General features: G+C 37.3%; 1 protein-coding gene across 1 annotated transcript in view; it reads right to left on the reverse strand.

The window, feature by feature from the left end:
* The window catches only part of LOC141735875 (guanine nucleotide-binding protein G(q) subunit alpha-like), a 137,262-nt gene that overhangs the window by 79,555 nt on the left and 41,010 nt on the right, over positions 1-16,697 (reverse strand). The window contains exon 2 of the mRNA XM_074569280.1: positions 12,191-12,375. Coding sequence (XP_074425381.1) covers positions 12,191-12,375 — 185 coding nt within the window. The remainder of the gene's footprint in view (positions 1-12,190; positions 12,376-16,697) is intronic.

Genomic DNA, 16,697 nt, shown 5'->3' on the forward strand with positions numbered 1-16,697 from the left:
TTGGGGTGTGGTAGAGTTCTGGTTAAGCACATTTTTTTATTCAGCCTTTCAAAGTATCTATGAACGCCAGTTTCTAAGACAAAATTACTTCATGGCAAAAGCATGCGTTACATTTGTGCTCATAGTAAGGAAGAGATAGTTACTGTCCCTTCCTTTCGTGTAGCTTATAGAAGGCATGTTTTGTATTTTGTGCATGCTGCCAACTGCAGACCCAAAATTATGGCATTGTTTTCTCTTTGGTTCCTCAGCCACTTGGAAATATTTATTTTTAACCAGCACTGTAGTAAAATTCCCTGGAACTCTGCAGCTGGTATAACCCTGTCTCTGCAAAGTAGATGCCGGAAAATGCAACTACGTCAGGAAGCCTGTACTCCACAGCCATCTTAAGCACATTTTGTCCAGCCATACGAAGTTATGTCAAACGATCCCATCTGATTAATTGTGTGATCCACACTATTGGAGAAAACTAAGACTCTCCTGAGAAACTCACCAAATTTCAAGAAGTCTAGGAGTTCAAAAACAATACAGGAACTGGGTAAAAAACACAGCAGTGTAACAGTTCTTGTTTATTACCCTCCTCTTGCACTCTTCAGCAGAATAGAATTGCACAAGATCTGATAGGGAGAATACCCAAGGTGAAAGAAAAAAAAAAAAAAACAAACCAAAAAAACACAAACCACCAAAAAAAACCCCAACACAAAACACAAACCTTAACTTGAAGAAAGAGATCTAATCGCCAAATCTAGAATGGCCAAAAAAAACCAACCCCCCCAAAAAAAAGGGTGTTAGGGAAAAAGCTTATTTGGGACCGTATTAAGAAATAACCATACCGTGTCCAAAGAATAATGACTTAATAAGACCATCTGAATGCAGGAGAAGCATCGCTAAACAAAACTATTTTCAGGGCTTAACGCTTAGTTTAAAAGTAGGTTCTTAACAATTCAAGCTACGTATCAACTACATCACTACCTTCACACGCACTTCCACCAAACCCCCTTCAAGGCATATTTATTTAAATTTCCTCTCATTGTGGTACTTTCATATGAGAAATCCAATTTTCATTCCTTTCCCAAGAGGAAAGAATTTGTAAAATCTAATTCTCATGTAGTTTAAACCAGTAATGCGGGACACAATGAAAAATTGCATTAAAATGCTGAACAGCCAGAATTTGATTGCATTTTATGTTGGCAAGGTTTCCGTAGATTGTGTCTGATTCAGTACACCCAGACAGTTATAACATCTGCTTGGGATGTGTTCATAAAAGGTTGTTTTCTACCACATACCCTCGTCAGTAGATGATATATCGAAAAAGACCTACTGGATCACAGAAAGCATCCCAATGCAAATTTAAAAAGTAACTCTCTGAACAGTACCGGCTTCAATGAAGACAAATTAAAAATATTATTGTTGCCGTTTTCTTATTTGCCAGATGGGCAGAACACCACCCACATTGCTGATTCATATGGTATCATCAGACAGCAGTGCACAGGAAGCTCTACAGGAAGACCACAAAAGATGACGAGCTTCCAAAAAGGGACAGATAGGCAGAAACATACCAGTAAGAGCACACACATACCACTGGAATCAGGAAACAACGGAGCTAGCGAGCGAGTGAGCTACAGCTTCTCACAGTCATTTATATTAGATCCTCAAAAATCTACTTCTTTAAAATGCACATTTCTTTTCTGAAACAGGGATGCGGAAAAGTTATGTAATTTTTCACGAGAGGGAGTTGCTGTTTAAAACATTTTGCAATGCAGTGAATGAGTACTCCGCTGCAGCAAGGGCAGGCAGTGCAAGTCATTGTTTATCACACAAGCAGGACATTCGCTACAAGGCTGTACTGCCATGCCGCTCTCTGATTAGGATGGTTTTATTTATAAATATTGCCCTGCAGAATAACTTTTTGTTTGAAATGAGGCCTTTCACAATGTGTCTAATAATAAGGTTGCACAATTTGTTCTCCTGGACAGTTGCACTAGAACTAGCCACAGGTGAAATTAAGAAATTCCACGACTCAGCTTGGAAAAATGCCAATAGTTATTTAGATTCCTTTCTAAGAGCGGGAAGACTTGAGTTCCAAGCAATAAATGAACTATACACAACACCGCATCACTACACAAATTCTAAAAGAACACGTTTCTAAAAACTAACAAGCCTACACAAATAAACTTAAAACCTCTAAATCATAAAAGAGTCCTTAGAAACTTCCTGACCCCACTTTAGGCAACACCTGCATGGTTTGTATTCTCCCTTGAAGAAATACCTTACTTACTCTCAGTATGCAGACTCCCCTGCAGACTCTGAGAAGATCTGTCCATTCATGCATTCCTCAATTTCCTCATAGCCTTGGACACCTTCCTTCTCTTATGAGCATCTTTGAATCAGACAAGTAATTCCAACTTTCTTTAACAAAAACCTGTCTTATACTGCATACACCACAGTACGTACACGCACTAGTCAAACCTTCTTCATGTCTTTTAGGGATGTCTCAGCCCGATACTCATGGCTCCTCCATCATCATCATTAAAGAACCACTTCACCACTTCTACTGCAGAAGAATTTTCAAAACCTGCTTACAAAGTGGCAAGTGGATGAAAAAACTCCAGCTTTCTCAAAAAAGAGAATAAGTATTGAAGTTAATTTCTTCCCCAAATTGTTACTCCACATCTAAATTGAAAAAAATCCATAAAACATTTTTGAAAAAGTGTCACATTTCATTCTGTCCCATGCCTGTCTTTTTATTTGCAGGCTACTGGCTGCAATAGAATTTATAATATCCGGTATGTGTTTGCACTGGTTTGAACAGCTTTATTTTCAATCCCTCATTTTTACTCTTTCAACTTTTCAAAGGTCAAGGCAGTATTTAAAAGTTCGACTGACAGAGAAAGTAAAAGAAAGAAAAGGAGGAAAGTACAACTAAAGGAAACCTATAAAGTTCTAGGTTTACGAGGAAAAGTAATTATAGCTTTACTGCAGAAGATTTCAGCCTTCAAGAACTCCTTTTTCAATACAGAGTTTGAATGAAAGCAGCTTTAAAAAAATGCACAGGGTCAAATGAATCATATAAAAATGTACACTAAAAGTTTCTCAAAAATATTATGTCCCAGAAATCATAGTTTTATCTGACTACATGGTTTTATGACATGGGGTGTGTGGGGGGGTGGGGGCGGAGGGGGGAAGCTTGCCCTCTAAAGCTTAAAATTGCACCACAATTCTTCCTATTTGATTGTGATGGGTGCCTTTAAGAAGCGAGTTTAGTTTTTCAGATGCTGGTACAATGAATCAGTCTGGCATTAGTTTTATTCTCAAATGATATTTGTACCTATGCTGCTAGTGCTTAAGACACAGAAATGTACTTTTTATTTAATGGTTTAATGGTACCCTTAATAAAAACAACAAATAGTTAAAAACAAAGCAACAAAAAAAACACTCTTGCAATTCAAACTACATATTCTTTTCTGTTACTAAAAAAGCAAACTGGTAGCTGATACTACCTTTGCATCTGCACTAGGTTCAGGAGTGTTTTGGTTAACAGCAGAAAACTGCTATTATATCAGAAGAACCCTTTAAAATTCTTACATCGGGCACGAATCCTGTTTCTGCACAACTGCAAGTTGCCAGTGTAGTCTGAGAGAATACTTGGTGAATCTTGTGGGTGTAAAAACTACTGAATGTCTGGTCTGTTTCATACTTGGCAGATTTCTACTTTAAATGATCCTTGAAGAAGCCTTGAGTAATGGATGCTACCATGTTTCTACAGTTCCAAGCACTGAGTTGAGCAGAACCAGTAGTAAAGAAGAAACTACTGTGCCACGTCAAATCTAATCAGAACTGACTAGGCAGGCACTAATACAAGCACATACATAAGAATGTAATTTCCACTTTGTTCTAAACCTCTTCACAAACACAGTATGACATGGCGGGGGGGGTGGTGGAAATGGTGGTACAGTTATAAAAACAAGTCTGCAGTCAGACTTCCAAAAGTCAAGACGATGCTGCTCTTTGACAACATACAGAGTAAGATCTCTGTAGATTACAAATAGATACAGACTAGATAATGACTCAACATTAAATGCCATCCCTGTGTTTTTCTATTCTTTGGATAAACAGAAACAAACACCAAAATAGCCATGGTGTAATTAACCCCGAATGACACGATAGGATTTATGAGGCTTACATAATCATCATGCCAATAGCTGTTCCTCTGTGCCACATCCCCACTGTTCCTCCACCCAGCATATGGCTATGCTGGAGTCCACAAGGGAGTCAGGTATGCACAAGGCTTATTTATGCTACAGTGATAGGCAGCTGCCTTTTCATCAAACCTGTAGCATTTGGTAGCATTTTGCTTACAGCTGAAAAAAAAAAAAAACCCAAAACAAAAAAACCAGCTTGATAAAGACTGGAGACCAGACGCAAAGAACATCTTCACACATCAGCAGCAGTCATCTACTTGCTTGTACTGCCTACAATACATATAGAGAGCTTCAGTACCCAACAGTTTACAAAAAAAAACCCAATACCTAAAAGTAGAGAGCACCTCCAAACATAAACAACTCAGGACACAATTTGCATTTCGGAAATTTTCAGGTAACACTCTAAACTAGCAAAACACGTACATGCAACCTATTACTATACTGTATCTACAAATTTGCTTAGAAGGTTAACAACTAAACAGCAAGCCAAATTCTAACTCCGGCTGATACGTCACACTAAGAAAAACAGAAAGTCATCATCATGAAACAGCCTTAATTAACAGGAAAAAACCTTAATTATAACACCTTTTCTACAGTATCACTTGCCCCAGCTAAGCACCCACTAACTCTTATATATCATACGGACTAAGGAAATAGAGACACATGAGAGTTAGAGAAACGTCAGGAAGGATTAAAAGCAACTCTTGGTAGTTACTACCCCTCCAACTCAATATTTAGCTCTCTCTTGTCCTGCTTGAGACTGTTCACAGAAGTGACTTATAATAACTGAATAAATAACATTAAACAATCTCCAGTCAAGACCTGTACACTTTTTTCGCCAAAGCTGAAGCACGCAACAGCCTTGTCTTTGATTGTTATAAAAGCTATTAGGAAAAAAAAATTAAAACACAACACAACTAGTGTCACGCTTAAGAGTTCCCTTTGCCAACCTACTCTTCCAGAAGCAAAACACTGGACTCTTGCCTCATGCCTCACCTCTGTGCAATCACCCAAAGTCAATACAAAGTCTAAGAGTGGAGCTACACGGGCCCGTAGTCTGAAAACATGCAGGCATGCAACTGGACTGCTGAAGCAAGAATATGTAATCAACTTCACAAGCGCAGACTTTATACCTACCTTAACTGTGAGAAAAAAAGAGAAAAATAATATTTTAGAAAAAGTAGAGAATGAAAGGAATGATGTGAATACCTCTATCGGGCAATACATCCCACAATACAAATTATACTTGAGAAAAAGAAGGGCAGTGTGTCTTGTTTTGTTTTTTGAAAACAACTCTTTTGCTTAACATTAGCTTATTTTCTAAGCCAAAGCTGAATCTTATTATAAGACAAAGCTTTCCTGCATCTCAGACTTTGTAACTTTACCACATAGCAATTTCAAACTGAACAAGAGACTGACAAAACCTGCAGAAAAATATGGTCCATTTTAGTTGAAGATTTATTAATCCATTGAAGTAAACCTTATTTCAAGCAACTTCTGTGTTACTAGAAATGAACAATGAAGACATGAGATTTCAAGAATTTTTAGTCATTCTACATCATATAAACAGAAAATAACTGGATCCGTGAGTTCCCCAGACGAGTTTACTGCAAGAAGGAAATATTTTCACAAAGTTTCAGAGGAAAATATGACAAAAATATTTCAGTCTGAAATTACTTCAGAAATAAATGCTGGATAACTTTAGCATGTCTTCTGTAGAAAGGAATTAAATCATTATGAAGTTATTACTGTTAAGTATTTTCCTCCAGAAAATACTTGCATATCATTATGTTTATATATTTTATGTATAAAATTATATTGTATAAATACCTATATTTAGATAACTGATGTTGATTACAGAGAAATTCAAAACAATTTCAAGAGTAGAAATCTCATTACCTTAAAATTAGATACCAAAGTTGCCCTGAGCATGTTTCACATTTTCAGTGTCAGAGAGCATGCTCACATGCATATTTTATTTACGACACACAATATGCTCTGCAAGCAAAATAACTAAACTACAAACATATCTAAAGTTAAACAGTCAAAAGAAAGGAAAGAAAAAAATGCTAGAAGCCAGTTTTCCTATATTTATGGTCCTTCAGCCTGTGTACGAGTGGCAGCAAAATCCACAAGAATCTGCCAGCATTATTACCACCCATACTTCTCCGCACTAGCAGAAACAGTAAAATGGTGGAATGGGAAAGATAAAACACGGACATCACGCCCCACATGAGTGTTTTTGTGTATGACTTATCACTTCCCGTTAGCAAAGGGCAGTTAAATCACTTAAAATGTCGTATTTAAAAAAATAAAGAGTTTCACTTGAAATATAAAAGGAGGAAGGAAGAAATCCTCTTGCTGTGCAAAAAGAGTAGCTAAAATCTAGTTTTTAATTTTATGTTGAACTGCAGGCTAAGAGAGTTTCTTTATTTCATATCAATGAAATTACCTATTATGCTGGGGAAAGGAAGCGTGTTCATTTATCTCTACGTTTATTTTAAATAAAGATATTCTCATCTCTTCATAGGAACATTCAACCCTGCTTGTCTAGTTTACTTTTGATACACAATCATTCTTCCCCCCACCCTTGGAAAAATATCTAAAACTCATACTTCTGTTGGGGTAGAATATGGAACAGTTAATCAGAATGTAACAGAGGAAACAAGCAACATACAAATCCACTGGAGCAAAACAGACAAGCACAAGACACCTCTGCTCTAAATAGAGAGCAAGCGAGTGAACCAGAAGAAAGAGGACAGGATATAAATTACTAAACGTATGGGGTTTGGTTGGGTTTTTTTTTTGTTTGTTTGGGTTTTGTTTTTTGTTTTTTAATTTTTATTCAAATATAAAGGAAAAGAAAGAAAACAGCAGACTGTAGGACAAAATGGTAAGGCCACAGGTAAGAAGAAAAAGACCTGCTGAGGTCAAATGTACATAAGACTGGAGAGGTGCCAGAGAGAAAGGCAGGGCACAAGAGGAGTAAATGACTGGCAGGAGAAGACTGATTAAAAGATGAGAAAGACAGCTGGGGAGAGGCTGAGGATCTAGTTAGGATTGTCAAAGTCCTCACAAAGGACACTCTATGAAGCACTCAGGAGGAACTTTTTCCTGGCTTTACTGGAGCCCCTGAAGCTCACTGATCAATGACCTCACAGGAGGAAACACGGCTGTCAGGGAAATGGGTTTTACCTGACATTACGGCTCCTGAAAAAAAAAAAAAAAGCTATCTTCAGTTCCTGTAGCGGAACACATGTTGTTAAAGGACCATGATACTTTAAATCTAACTATATTCTCTTCCATGTTGGCCAGCTCTGCAGCAATCTAGTGCTTGCCAAAATAATGCATCTGGAGCTTCCCAATGTTAGAAGCATTTAACTCTTCTGCAAGGCTCCTATTTATTTGGAAACTTTTCTTTGGTTTTGAGTGCCTGAATAAGAACATCTGAGAGTACTTAAATACTAACCGAGCACCAGGATACATTAAATATTAACTTACACTATTAATATAAATCTCCTTTTCTTGTAACCTGCTATAAAGTCCTCTGCTCCAAGTTTGAGATGCTGCAGAATACTGTTTGTGCAGATGGCACCATTTGGGTTTCTCCACTTGATTATCTCTGTTCCAAACGAATAAGCATTTCATTTCACCATAGCAAGAACATAATTTTAAAACCAACCAAACAACAAAACCCGAAAACATATTCCCCCAAAAAGGCCAGAAATGCCACACATTCTGCATCATCTGACAGTCAATAACCCTCCCAGTGTTTGCACACTCCTGTGCTGGATTCAGTCCTTCACACTCTTTGCATAGCAGGTAAGAGGACTGCAGGACACCCTTTTCTCCAACCTGAGTTTGTTTAACATCAAATTTCACCACAGAGATCTAGAACACTTAACACCCCCAACAGTTTACCCAAGATAAAAATTTATGCAATCTGACTCCATACTCACTCCTGTTGTCCTACTTTTGTCTGTATTTTTGTTTGCTTCAGTGGATTTTTCTGACTTAGAAGAAACAATCTAACAAGGTAAACATGGACTTGAAGAGACTGCCAGTAAGATTTCAGACTTGGAAAGCATTTCCCATATCTGCTTATTTTTACTGCAAAATGTTCCCCAGAGGGAATAGGCACAAATACAGAAACAACTTCAGCAGAATACACTCTTAGAAACTTAACAGCAAACATCCAGGTCTACAATAAAACTTGCATTTATGCTTTCAGCCTCTTTAAAAACTTTCTTCTAGCCTGTTCTGTCACTATTACTTATATTAGTTATCTTGTTATGAATATTTTAAAAGTCTCACAGGAAATTATAGGCATGGGATTCAAGTAAGATTTCCTGCCTGTTAATCATCTCACAGTGACACCTTCCTGGTATGGTCTGCTAGAGCAGAGGCAACTTGTCTTTTGGAAGGTACATTAGAAAGGAACAGTACAGGGTAACAGTGGTAGTTGATGTTTAGTATTGTAATAGATTTATTTGTATAGTATAGTAATAGATTTGGTAGAACTTCTTAATGACAAGAGAGAAAAAAAGCTACCCATGTATACTCCCCACCTTCTGTAATGTTAGACGTGGGAAAAAAAAAAAAAAAAGAAAGGACAGAAAAGGAGAAATGGACACTACATTCTCTGAAGGAAAGGCTTCCAAGCCATTATGAAGAACAGTGGGAATGTGAGAACTTAGAAGATTAAAATGAACGGTCTTCTTATGTCAGTATTTGAAAGGAATGACAGAAGCATGGATACACAGTTCAGCTTTCTAAAAAGACAAATTGTAAAAAATATAAACCTGTATTTTAGTTTAAAAAAATGTGCATTTTTATATCTGTGGTTGTTCATGAGTTAGTACCGTACACTCACAAAATTTTGCAAAGACAGGCAATTTTGAGAATTGCTTATGAGCATTTTTTAAAAACTAAGGCTTTCCCATATTTCATAAAATACTTCTTACTCTAAAACTCAAGAACCATATGAAAACTCACAACTTCTAGCTAAAAAAATAAGTAACGGAAGCACAATAACATTTACCCAAAAGGAAACTAAAAACCAGTCCATAAGCCACCATTTCCTATGACAGAAATTCCTAAGAGAAGAGATCACCCTCACCCATTATCTTAAACCTCACTAGAGCTCATATTCTGAAGCTTAACACAAAAAAGAAGTGCCTTTCACATTATAACTCTCTACCATCAGTTCTGAGATATTAGATTCTAAACACTAACAGTTACATTTCTCAAATGACTTTCGCTACTATGATAATAAATCTTTCAAAACAGCCTGGATTATAATAATACAGGACAATATATTTCAGTCTCTGCCTCTTTAGTTATATTTGTGGATATGAAGCCAATACAACTCCACAAGAACTAACTTGCTAAACTTGAAACTTGCCTCTTGCTACATTGATTATATTAAAATAATCCAACCTAAATGTTGTTGTGATGTTATACAGCACACAAAGATCGTAACTGCCTACTTAACCAACTTTTTGATATGAGAGCACTTCAAATTCCAGCAGCATTCAGAGATGCGAAACACTCCAATTTTAATAATTCCCAGTGGTACAGTAAGAAGAAAGCATTTCTATTCTAGTGTCGAAGTCTATCACAGAGCATGAAGAATCTGACAAGAAAAGTGTCACTTTTCTTTAGGCCCAATCACATCAATACCAGCTTGAGCTGCAGTTTTCTGAACTATTGTGCAAAACAACTACTGTGCTAAAAATATGCTGTTACTCAAACTTTGAGATATTCTCTCCAGAGATAGGACTTCCTGATAGGAGATTCAAATTAATAGGAAGTGCCCTTCCTGTGTTTTCTAGACTGCTAGGCTAATGAGTTTGTTTTCAACCGCCTTTAAAAAAATAAGGAGCAGATTAACCAATTGATTGGCGTTCACTGCTTTGAAGTGAAGTGACTTTGTATATGAAGTGTAAATGTAGTAGATCCCAATCTCCTCTATTCTGCCTCAATGCTGTAGCAAGACTGGTTTCTCCCTTATTTCCAAAGGAATTCCTACAGGAATTGCCTTGAGACCTTGTCAGTTGCTGACTTCTGTTTTACTCTGCATGTAGCCCTATCAGAAACTGACGGGAATGCTTGTCAAGTAGCTGAGCACAAAGATAGGTTCCCACTTTGAGTAAAGTTATTTTTATATAGAGAAAGTGAACAGCTCTGCCCATGTGTATACAGCTATGCCAAACCTAACCGACTCACTCCAACTATATAAAAACACTATATTAATTCAGCAGTCTTAACTTGAACAATAACTACGGAACGTACACTCCATAGTATAACACAAGGAAAATAAATTCCTGATTTACAACTAAGACTTAGAGATACCAAGGCAAAGTGACAATCAATACCAATTTTGACGAAAAAATGATTGCGCTTCACAATGAACTAACTTTTCAGGTCAGTATGCTATATGCTTTGTGCACAGCAAAAACATGGAGGTAAATGGTTGAAATACACATACAAATGCAGTTTTCTTTTTAATACTAGTTACACATTTGTTTTTGATTTGTGAGGGATGAGGGGAAACCAGACAGCTCCAGCATACAGATAGACTAGGAAGTTCAACAGTCTCTTTTACCAATAAGGGCAAGTTTTTCAAATTTTTTCATGTGCACAAAAACCCCCATCCTCCATTCAAGAAAGTTCACAATACGGATTTTGACAGACAGGCTCCTCCTGACTACCCACTGCACCAACCCAGGCTCCTCCAAGACTGGTTACTGCAACATAACATCACCAACAATGCGATGACAATCTGCAATGACTTTGCCAGATGCAAATGGAGAAACAAAGCTTCTTTAACCTGGTAATAAGCTTTATCTTTCCTACTTCTAAGGAAAGTAAGATGCCTTAAAACACACACAGCAGTTCAATTGTAATGATTAAACTTCATATATGCAGACACAAAAGATTTTCATCTTACGAAATTTATTTCATACTGTCTTCCCCAGTTAAGGGAAGCTTACTTCTTTATCGTAAATGTCCCTGTTCTTTGATAGCTTCTGACATTTAAAAAATAATACAATAAAAGAACTTTTGAGTAATTAATCAGAAAAATTATTACTTTCATCCAGGACTACTAAATTATCATTAAATACTCTTTTCACAAGATTGAAAGCAAGGTAAGCCCTCCACTTGCAAGAGATCTTAAACTTCCGCCTGAGAAAGTTGCTGATATTGGCTCAACAGTAAAAATCAGAACAAGTTCTCAAGAGCTGTTAACAAACAAAGTCGCACCACTCCTGTGAGAACTGGGAGATGTAGTCATGTAATTCTGTGCCTTAACATGTATATTAAGCATTTCATTCTCCTTTGTGGAATGCTTAAATTATTTTACTTATTCTTCTTTTAAAATGGAAGTATTTAAAAAAAAAAAAAAAAAAAAAGGAAGTCAGGCTAGCCAGAGATGAACCTTCCAAACATTTCAAATGTATTTTGTCCTTTTAAACGTCAATAACAGCATCAGCCTGAGAAGAATCTGACTGTTTTAAGGCCTTGCGTTGAAAATTTTATTTCACAATTTCTTCACACACAAACAGGTATTCCCACCTATTTTTCAAATAACTTGCATTTTTTTTCACATGTAATATTAATGGCAAACCTTAAAAAGTTAAGTTTCTGCTACACATCAGAAGAATGGCTTGACTGTGTTCTGGCCAGAGCATGGCCTGGGAGGAAAAAACAAGGAGTAACTAAAGTCACAGTCGAACAGCAGCCTGTCATTAAACCTCTGCCCTGTGACAAATCCCACAGGCATCTTGTTAAGAGCAGCTCTCTCAGCACCTTTGTGTTGTCAAAGCAGCAGAAAGGGCAGAGAACTTAAGGCAGGACTGGAAGATGCCCTTCTCTTCTGAGCTTCGAGCATGATTTGTGTGATGTGTAATTTTTTTGTGACCTTCAGTATATTTCCTAAAAATAAAAAGCGGAAAAGCTTCAGCTACAGAAATAAGCAAAGATCTCACCTTGTTGTGTTCATACTTGTATGGGATTTTGAGTGTATCCATGGCTCTGATCATGGCCTGCATTGCTGTAAAGATATTCTGGTACACCAGTTTTGTAAAGCCCCTTTTGTCTTCATCAGAGTAACCTGATCCATGAATGATTCTCATCTGCTTGATAAACGTGCTTTTGCCACTCTCTCCTGTGCCTGCAAGACAAATAAGAAGGATACGCTTTAGCCACTGGACACAAACACAACTTTTTTTGCGCAATGCTGACAGCTTGTTTAGTGCAGGGCTGAAAAGTGTCAAGTGGTGCTTGGCAAGGACCAGTTCAGTGCTAAACAGCAGCATCAGTAGCAACTGAAGTACCACTGAATTGAAATCTGCATTTTCATTTAACAACTAAACCAATGAGTAAAAGAAAACTCCAAAGTATACGTAATATGACTGCATATTAAGAACTCTTTCATTCTTGAAGACATAATTGTCCAAATATCTAATTTCAGGTAATCATTATGAGACATTTTATCACAAAAATTCAGGAAGTAGGAAAAAAATTCATCTTCCTTGGCCAACTTTCAGGACATTATGGTAGGCAACGTACAACCAGTGTTTGTGTTTTGGTTGGGGGGTGGGTGGGGGTGGTGGTTTTTTTTTTTTTTTTTTTTTTTTGTAAAGCGAGTAGCATAACAATTACAGCCCTGACACCTTTAACCTCAGAAACAAGCCATATCACTGTTAATTAAAATTTGGCTCATATTCATTAGTGGGCAGTCATTCCTTCCTTCCTTTGAATTTCTTTGTGTCTTTGTACATTGTACTGAAATTTGTACTTCGTACTAAAGTTTGTTAATGAACATTTCTGACTATTTGTCAATTTAAAGTTAAGATCTGCTTGCTGGAAATTTCCCACAGGATACATCACACATTTTTCCTTTGCTCCAATTCAGTGAGCTCATCCTCTGTGACTAGAACAGCTTATCTATATTATTCCTGTGTTTGCTTAAGAGGAGGAGTTGAAATTTAGAATCAGCAGTTGCACAGCCATATAAACCCTGCGTTCACCCAGCTACTCAGCCCTGCAGGAAACAAAATGCACGCGCCAGGGTGCATTGTTCAGTGCTGTGCTTTTCAGCCTTTCGGCCTGGGTTTTATTTTAATAATTCCTGCGAAGACTTCATGCCTCATACCATAGTACTTGTGTCCCAGGATAAAGGCAGCCTTATGCCCCTTACATAATGTTTTAGGTGTCCTGACAGAGAAATGTGTTTCACAGCAGTGCAGTGCAAGTTTAAAGGAGCAACCCTCAATCATTTCTCAGATAGCACACTGCAAAAATTTAAGCTGGAAGCATCTAAAAGCTTTTGCCTTTACCATGAGCATAATTTTGAAACCTTCAGTCCCATTTCCCACACCCTTTTAACACAAGTCTTCCTTACACACACATTCTCATAACATGAAGCGTGATGCTACATACCAACCAGTTTTAATTTCTCTGGGGAGAAACTGGTTATTATTGTAATAAAGAAGAATGTGCTCTGAAGCTGAGAAGTAAGACCAAACCTGCTTCCACTGTCAGCCTTCATGAGGATCCTCAGGATCCTCAGTGCAGGACCCCTGCACTGTGGTCAGGAGTGCACTACCTGCGCAGGCCACCTCTTCAGGACACTGCCACCAGGCAGAACTTGCCCCACACAGCCAGACAAATTCAAGTTAACCAGGCACGGGCCTTCGCGGGAAGGGTGATGTAGTATGGGCCATCCTGGGTCAGTGATCCCTGCCTGTCTTCCAGTTCATCAGAATCACAAGTAAGATCTTTACACTTCTGTAATCTACTAGTGGGGAAAAAACATGACTTTCCTTAAGACTGTACAGAATTACAAACCTAGACAATACAGAACTATTACACAGTAAAAAATACTTTAGGCTACCCTTAAGACCACCACAGTTTTTCTCTTTTTCTGAAACCTATGAAACAGAGCTATGTCCTTTATATATAGAGTAAAATCAAGTGCCATACCATACATTTTTCAGTAATTCTGCGATACTGTCCAGCTTTTCTGCAAGGTATGTCACACATTTAGTATAAAAATCTGTTCAACATGAACCTATAAAACACAGAATGGTATATGAGATGCCTTTTGGACATGATTAACCCTTTTATTAAAGATTCTGCTTTAGCTAATGCATAGAAAATCATTTCCACCAAACACCTCTGAATAAGCAGAATACAAAGTGACTTCCAGTTTTGGTCCTGACGCTTCCCCACATGGGAATAGAGATTTCTTCAAAGCGCCCAAATGCAAGTTTAACATAGAGATACAAAGCACATGCTTGTATTATCTACTGTCTTAAAACCTGAAGCTTCTAATTCTTTTAGTTCTTTATTGAGAGCGTAGGTAGCAATTGGTATCACACATGACAATCACACACAAGAAAACACAGTGGTAAAGCAAGCTGTGTTATGTTAGAGAGGTTAGTATTTCAGACTATTTACACCTTGAAATTGAGTCTACAAAACCGCAATATGTAGGAAAACAGAATTAAAATCCAAAGAAGAAACTAAAATTTAAGTCTGCGTCTTACTCAGCTTTGCAGTTCTGTAATTGGGTGTCACTGTACTAAGAGTTTGTCAGCCTGAGACCAGTAACAGATTATACTTGGAGATCTAAAGAGACGCACACAAAATATGTATTTTTGAATAGATTTTTTTATCTATGTATGCATATGAAAAATATATACTGTATATAAAGTACATATAGCTACCCATACATATATGAAAATGGTACCTCTCTCTCTTTAAGGCCACCTCAAAGTTTCCTCCAGTCTGCGCCTCCCCAGTTCAATGCCTGAAACTACCTTCTTGTGCCTGCCTACAGACTAATTTTCTGGTTAAACCAACAGCAACAATGAGAACATTTCCAGTCCTCTTAACTGCACGAAGTGTTACACGCGCATGGGCAAAGTGTGAAAAGCATCCTGGTGAAAAAGGATATGATGGAAATTTTCCAGCACAGAATGCACAAAAGTAGGACAACAGAATATGAATGACAGACAATAATAAAATTTACAGGACTGCCCAAAAATTACGAAAAAGTGAAAATGTTAGTTTTCAGCACAACACACAGGAGCTCGCAAAAACTTCCCATTGATAGTTCATCTTAGATTGTTATGATCAAAGGCAGAAAGTAAATATTTTTATACGGTTGCTGACAAGAAACGCATACCAAGAAAATTTCAGGTATGGCTTTTTTTTTTTTTTTTTTTAACAGTGGCATCAATTATTTCTGTAAGAAAAAGTCCTGTTTATGTGAAAACTACTTAATAGTGATAAAACACCATTTACAAGTATGTCACTAGAGATTTGCTCAGATACGTCTTCCCACACTAAAATAATTGGAAACAAAACAAGCAATGTTATTTACTATCAGAGAAGCAGGGGAAAATTTGGCATAATGAATTACCAGGGTTAGCTAAGCAAAGCTGCAATCATTACAGCATTATTCCTAGTGGGCTGTGGGATTTTAAACTATCACTGTTAACAGCACTGAGTCAAACCTAGATTTGATTGGTTTTACATCTTTTTTGGCTTTTAGAATCCCATGACTGGCATTATAAGATCAAGATGTTGAGTGATAAAACACCAACTGCACTTTCTACAACCTCATCCATTACAGAGCAAGTTAAGAAATACAACTTGGCAATACATGCCTAAAATCTTACCTATCACCATAATAAACAAAAAAACCACCAGATAACAGTCTGACCAGGACTTTTGAGTGGGCTTGTTCAGCCTGGTGAAAAGAAGAAAACTTGAAAGGGGATTAAAAAAAAAAAAAATAATCTACATGTCCTGAGAGGATCTGAATGCCTTACAGCTTCTGCTAACTGCTGCTTCTACCACTGTCATCTCAGGAATACTTCTAGCTGATATAAGGAGAGAGCAACAGAGCAGACCAGCAGGATGGACCAAGAGGGGATAAAACTATACTGAGAACCATTTTCTGCTGCTGCCGTTGCACTTTTAAATTAGTCAAGACTTGGATCAGTTCTCTGAAGACAGATGAGTAATATCTTCTCGTCTGTCAGAAGACAGTTGAAGGCCACACAACATACCTGAATCTTAATAATACCACCCTGCCTCCTCATCTTTTAAAAACAGTGACTTTCCAAAAAAAATCCATGATCCTAATATAACCCGTGGGTGGTACTTCAGAAAGAAGGCAATGGGGTGACTGAAAAAAAAAAAAAAGGTAACTTCCTGATTCAAGCACACTGTATGACTGGTCATTTAACTTTTTAAAAATTCCCTTCCAGATAAAAAAAAACAACCCAACTGACGAATGAAAAGAATTTTCTAAAAGCAGTAAAGAAATGCCTCAAATACTGATAAATTCCCATTCAACCACACTACAGAGGATTATCAAAGCTTGTAAGAGCTTAGCATCTTACAACCTGGCAAATCTCTGAAGACCTCCCCCAAATTTTTTTCTTCAAATGGTACCATCAACAAATATTACTGCATCAT

Source organism: Larus michahellis, chromosome Z (genome assembly GCF_964199755.1).
Source record: "Larus michahellis chromosome Z, bLarMic1.1, whole genome shotgun sequence".
Classification (NCBI taxonomy): Eukaryota; Metazoa; Chordata; class Aves; order Charadriiformes; family Laridae; genus Larus; species Larus michahellis.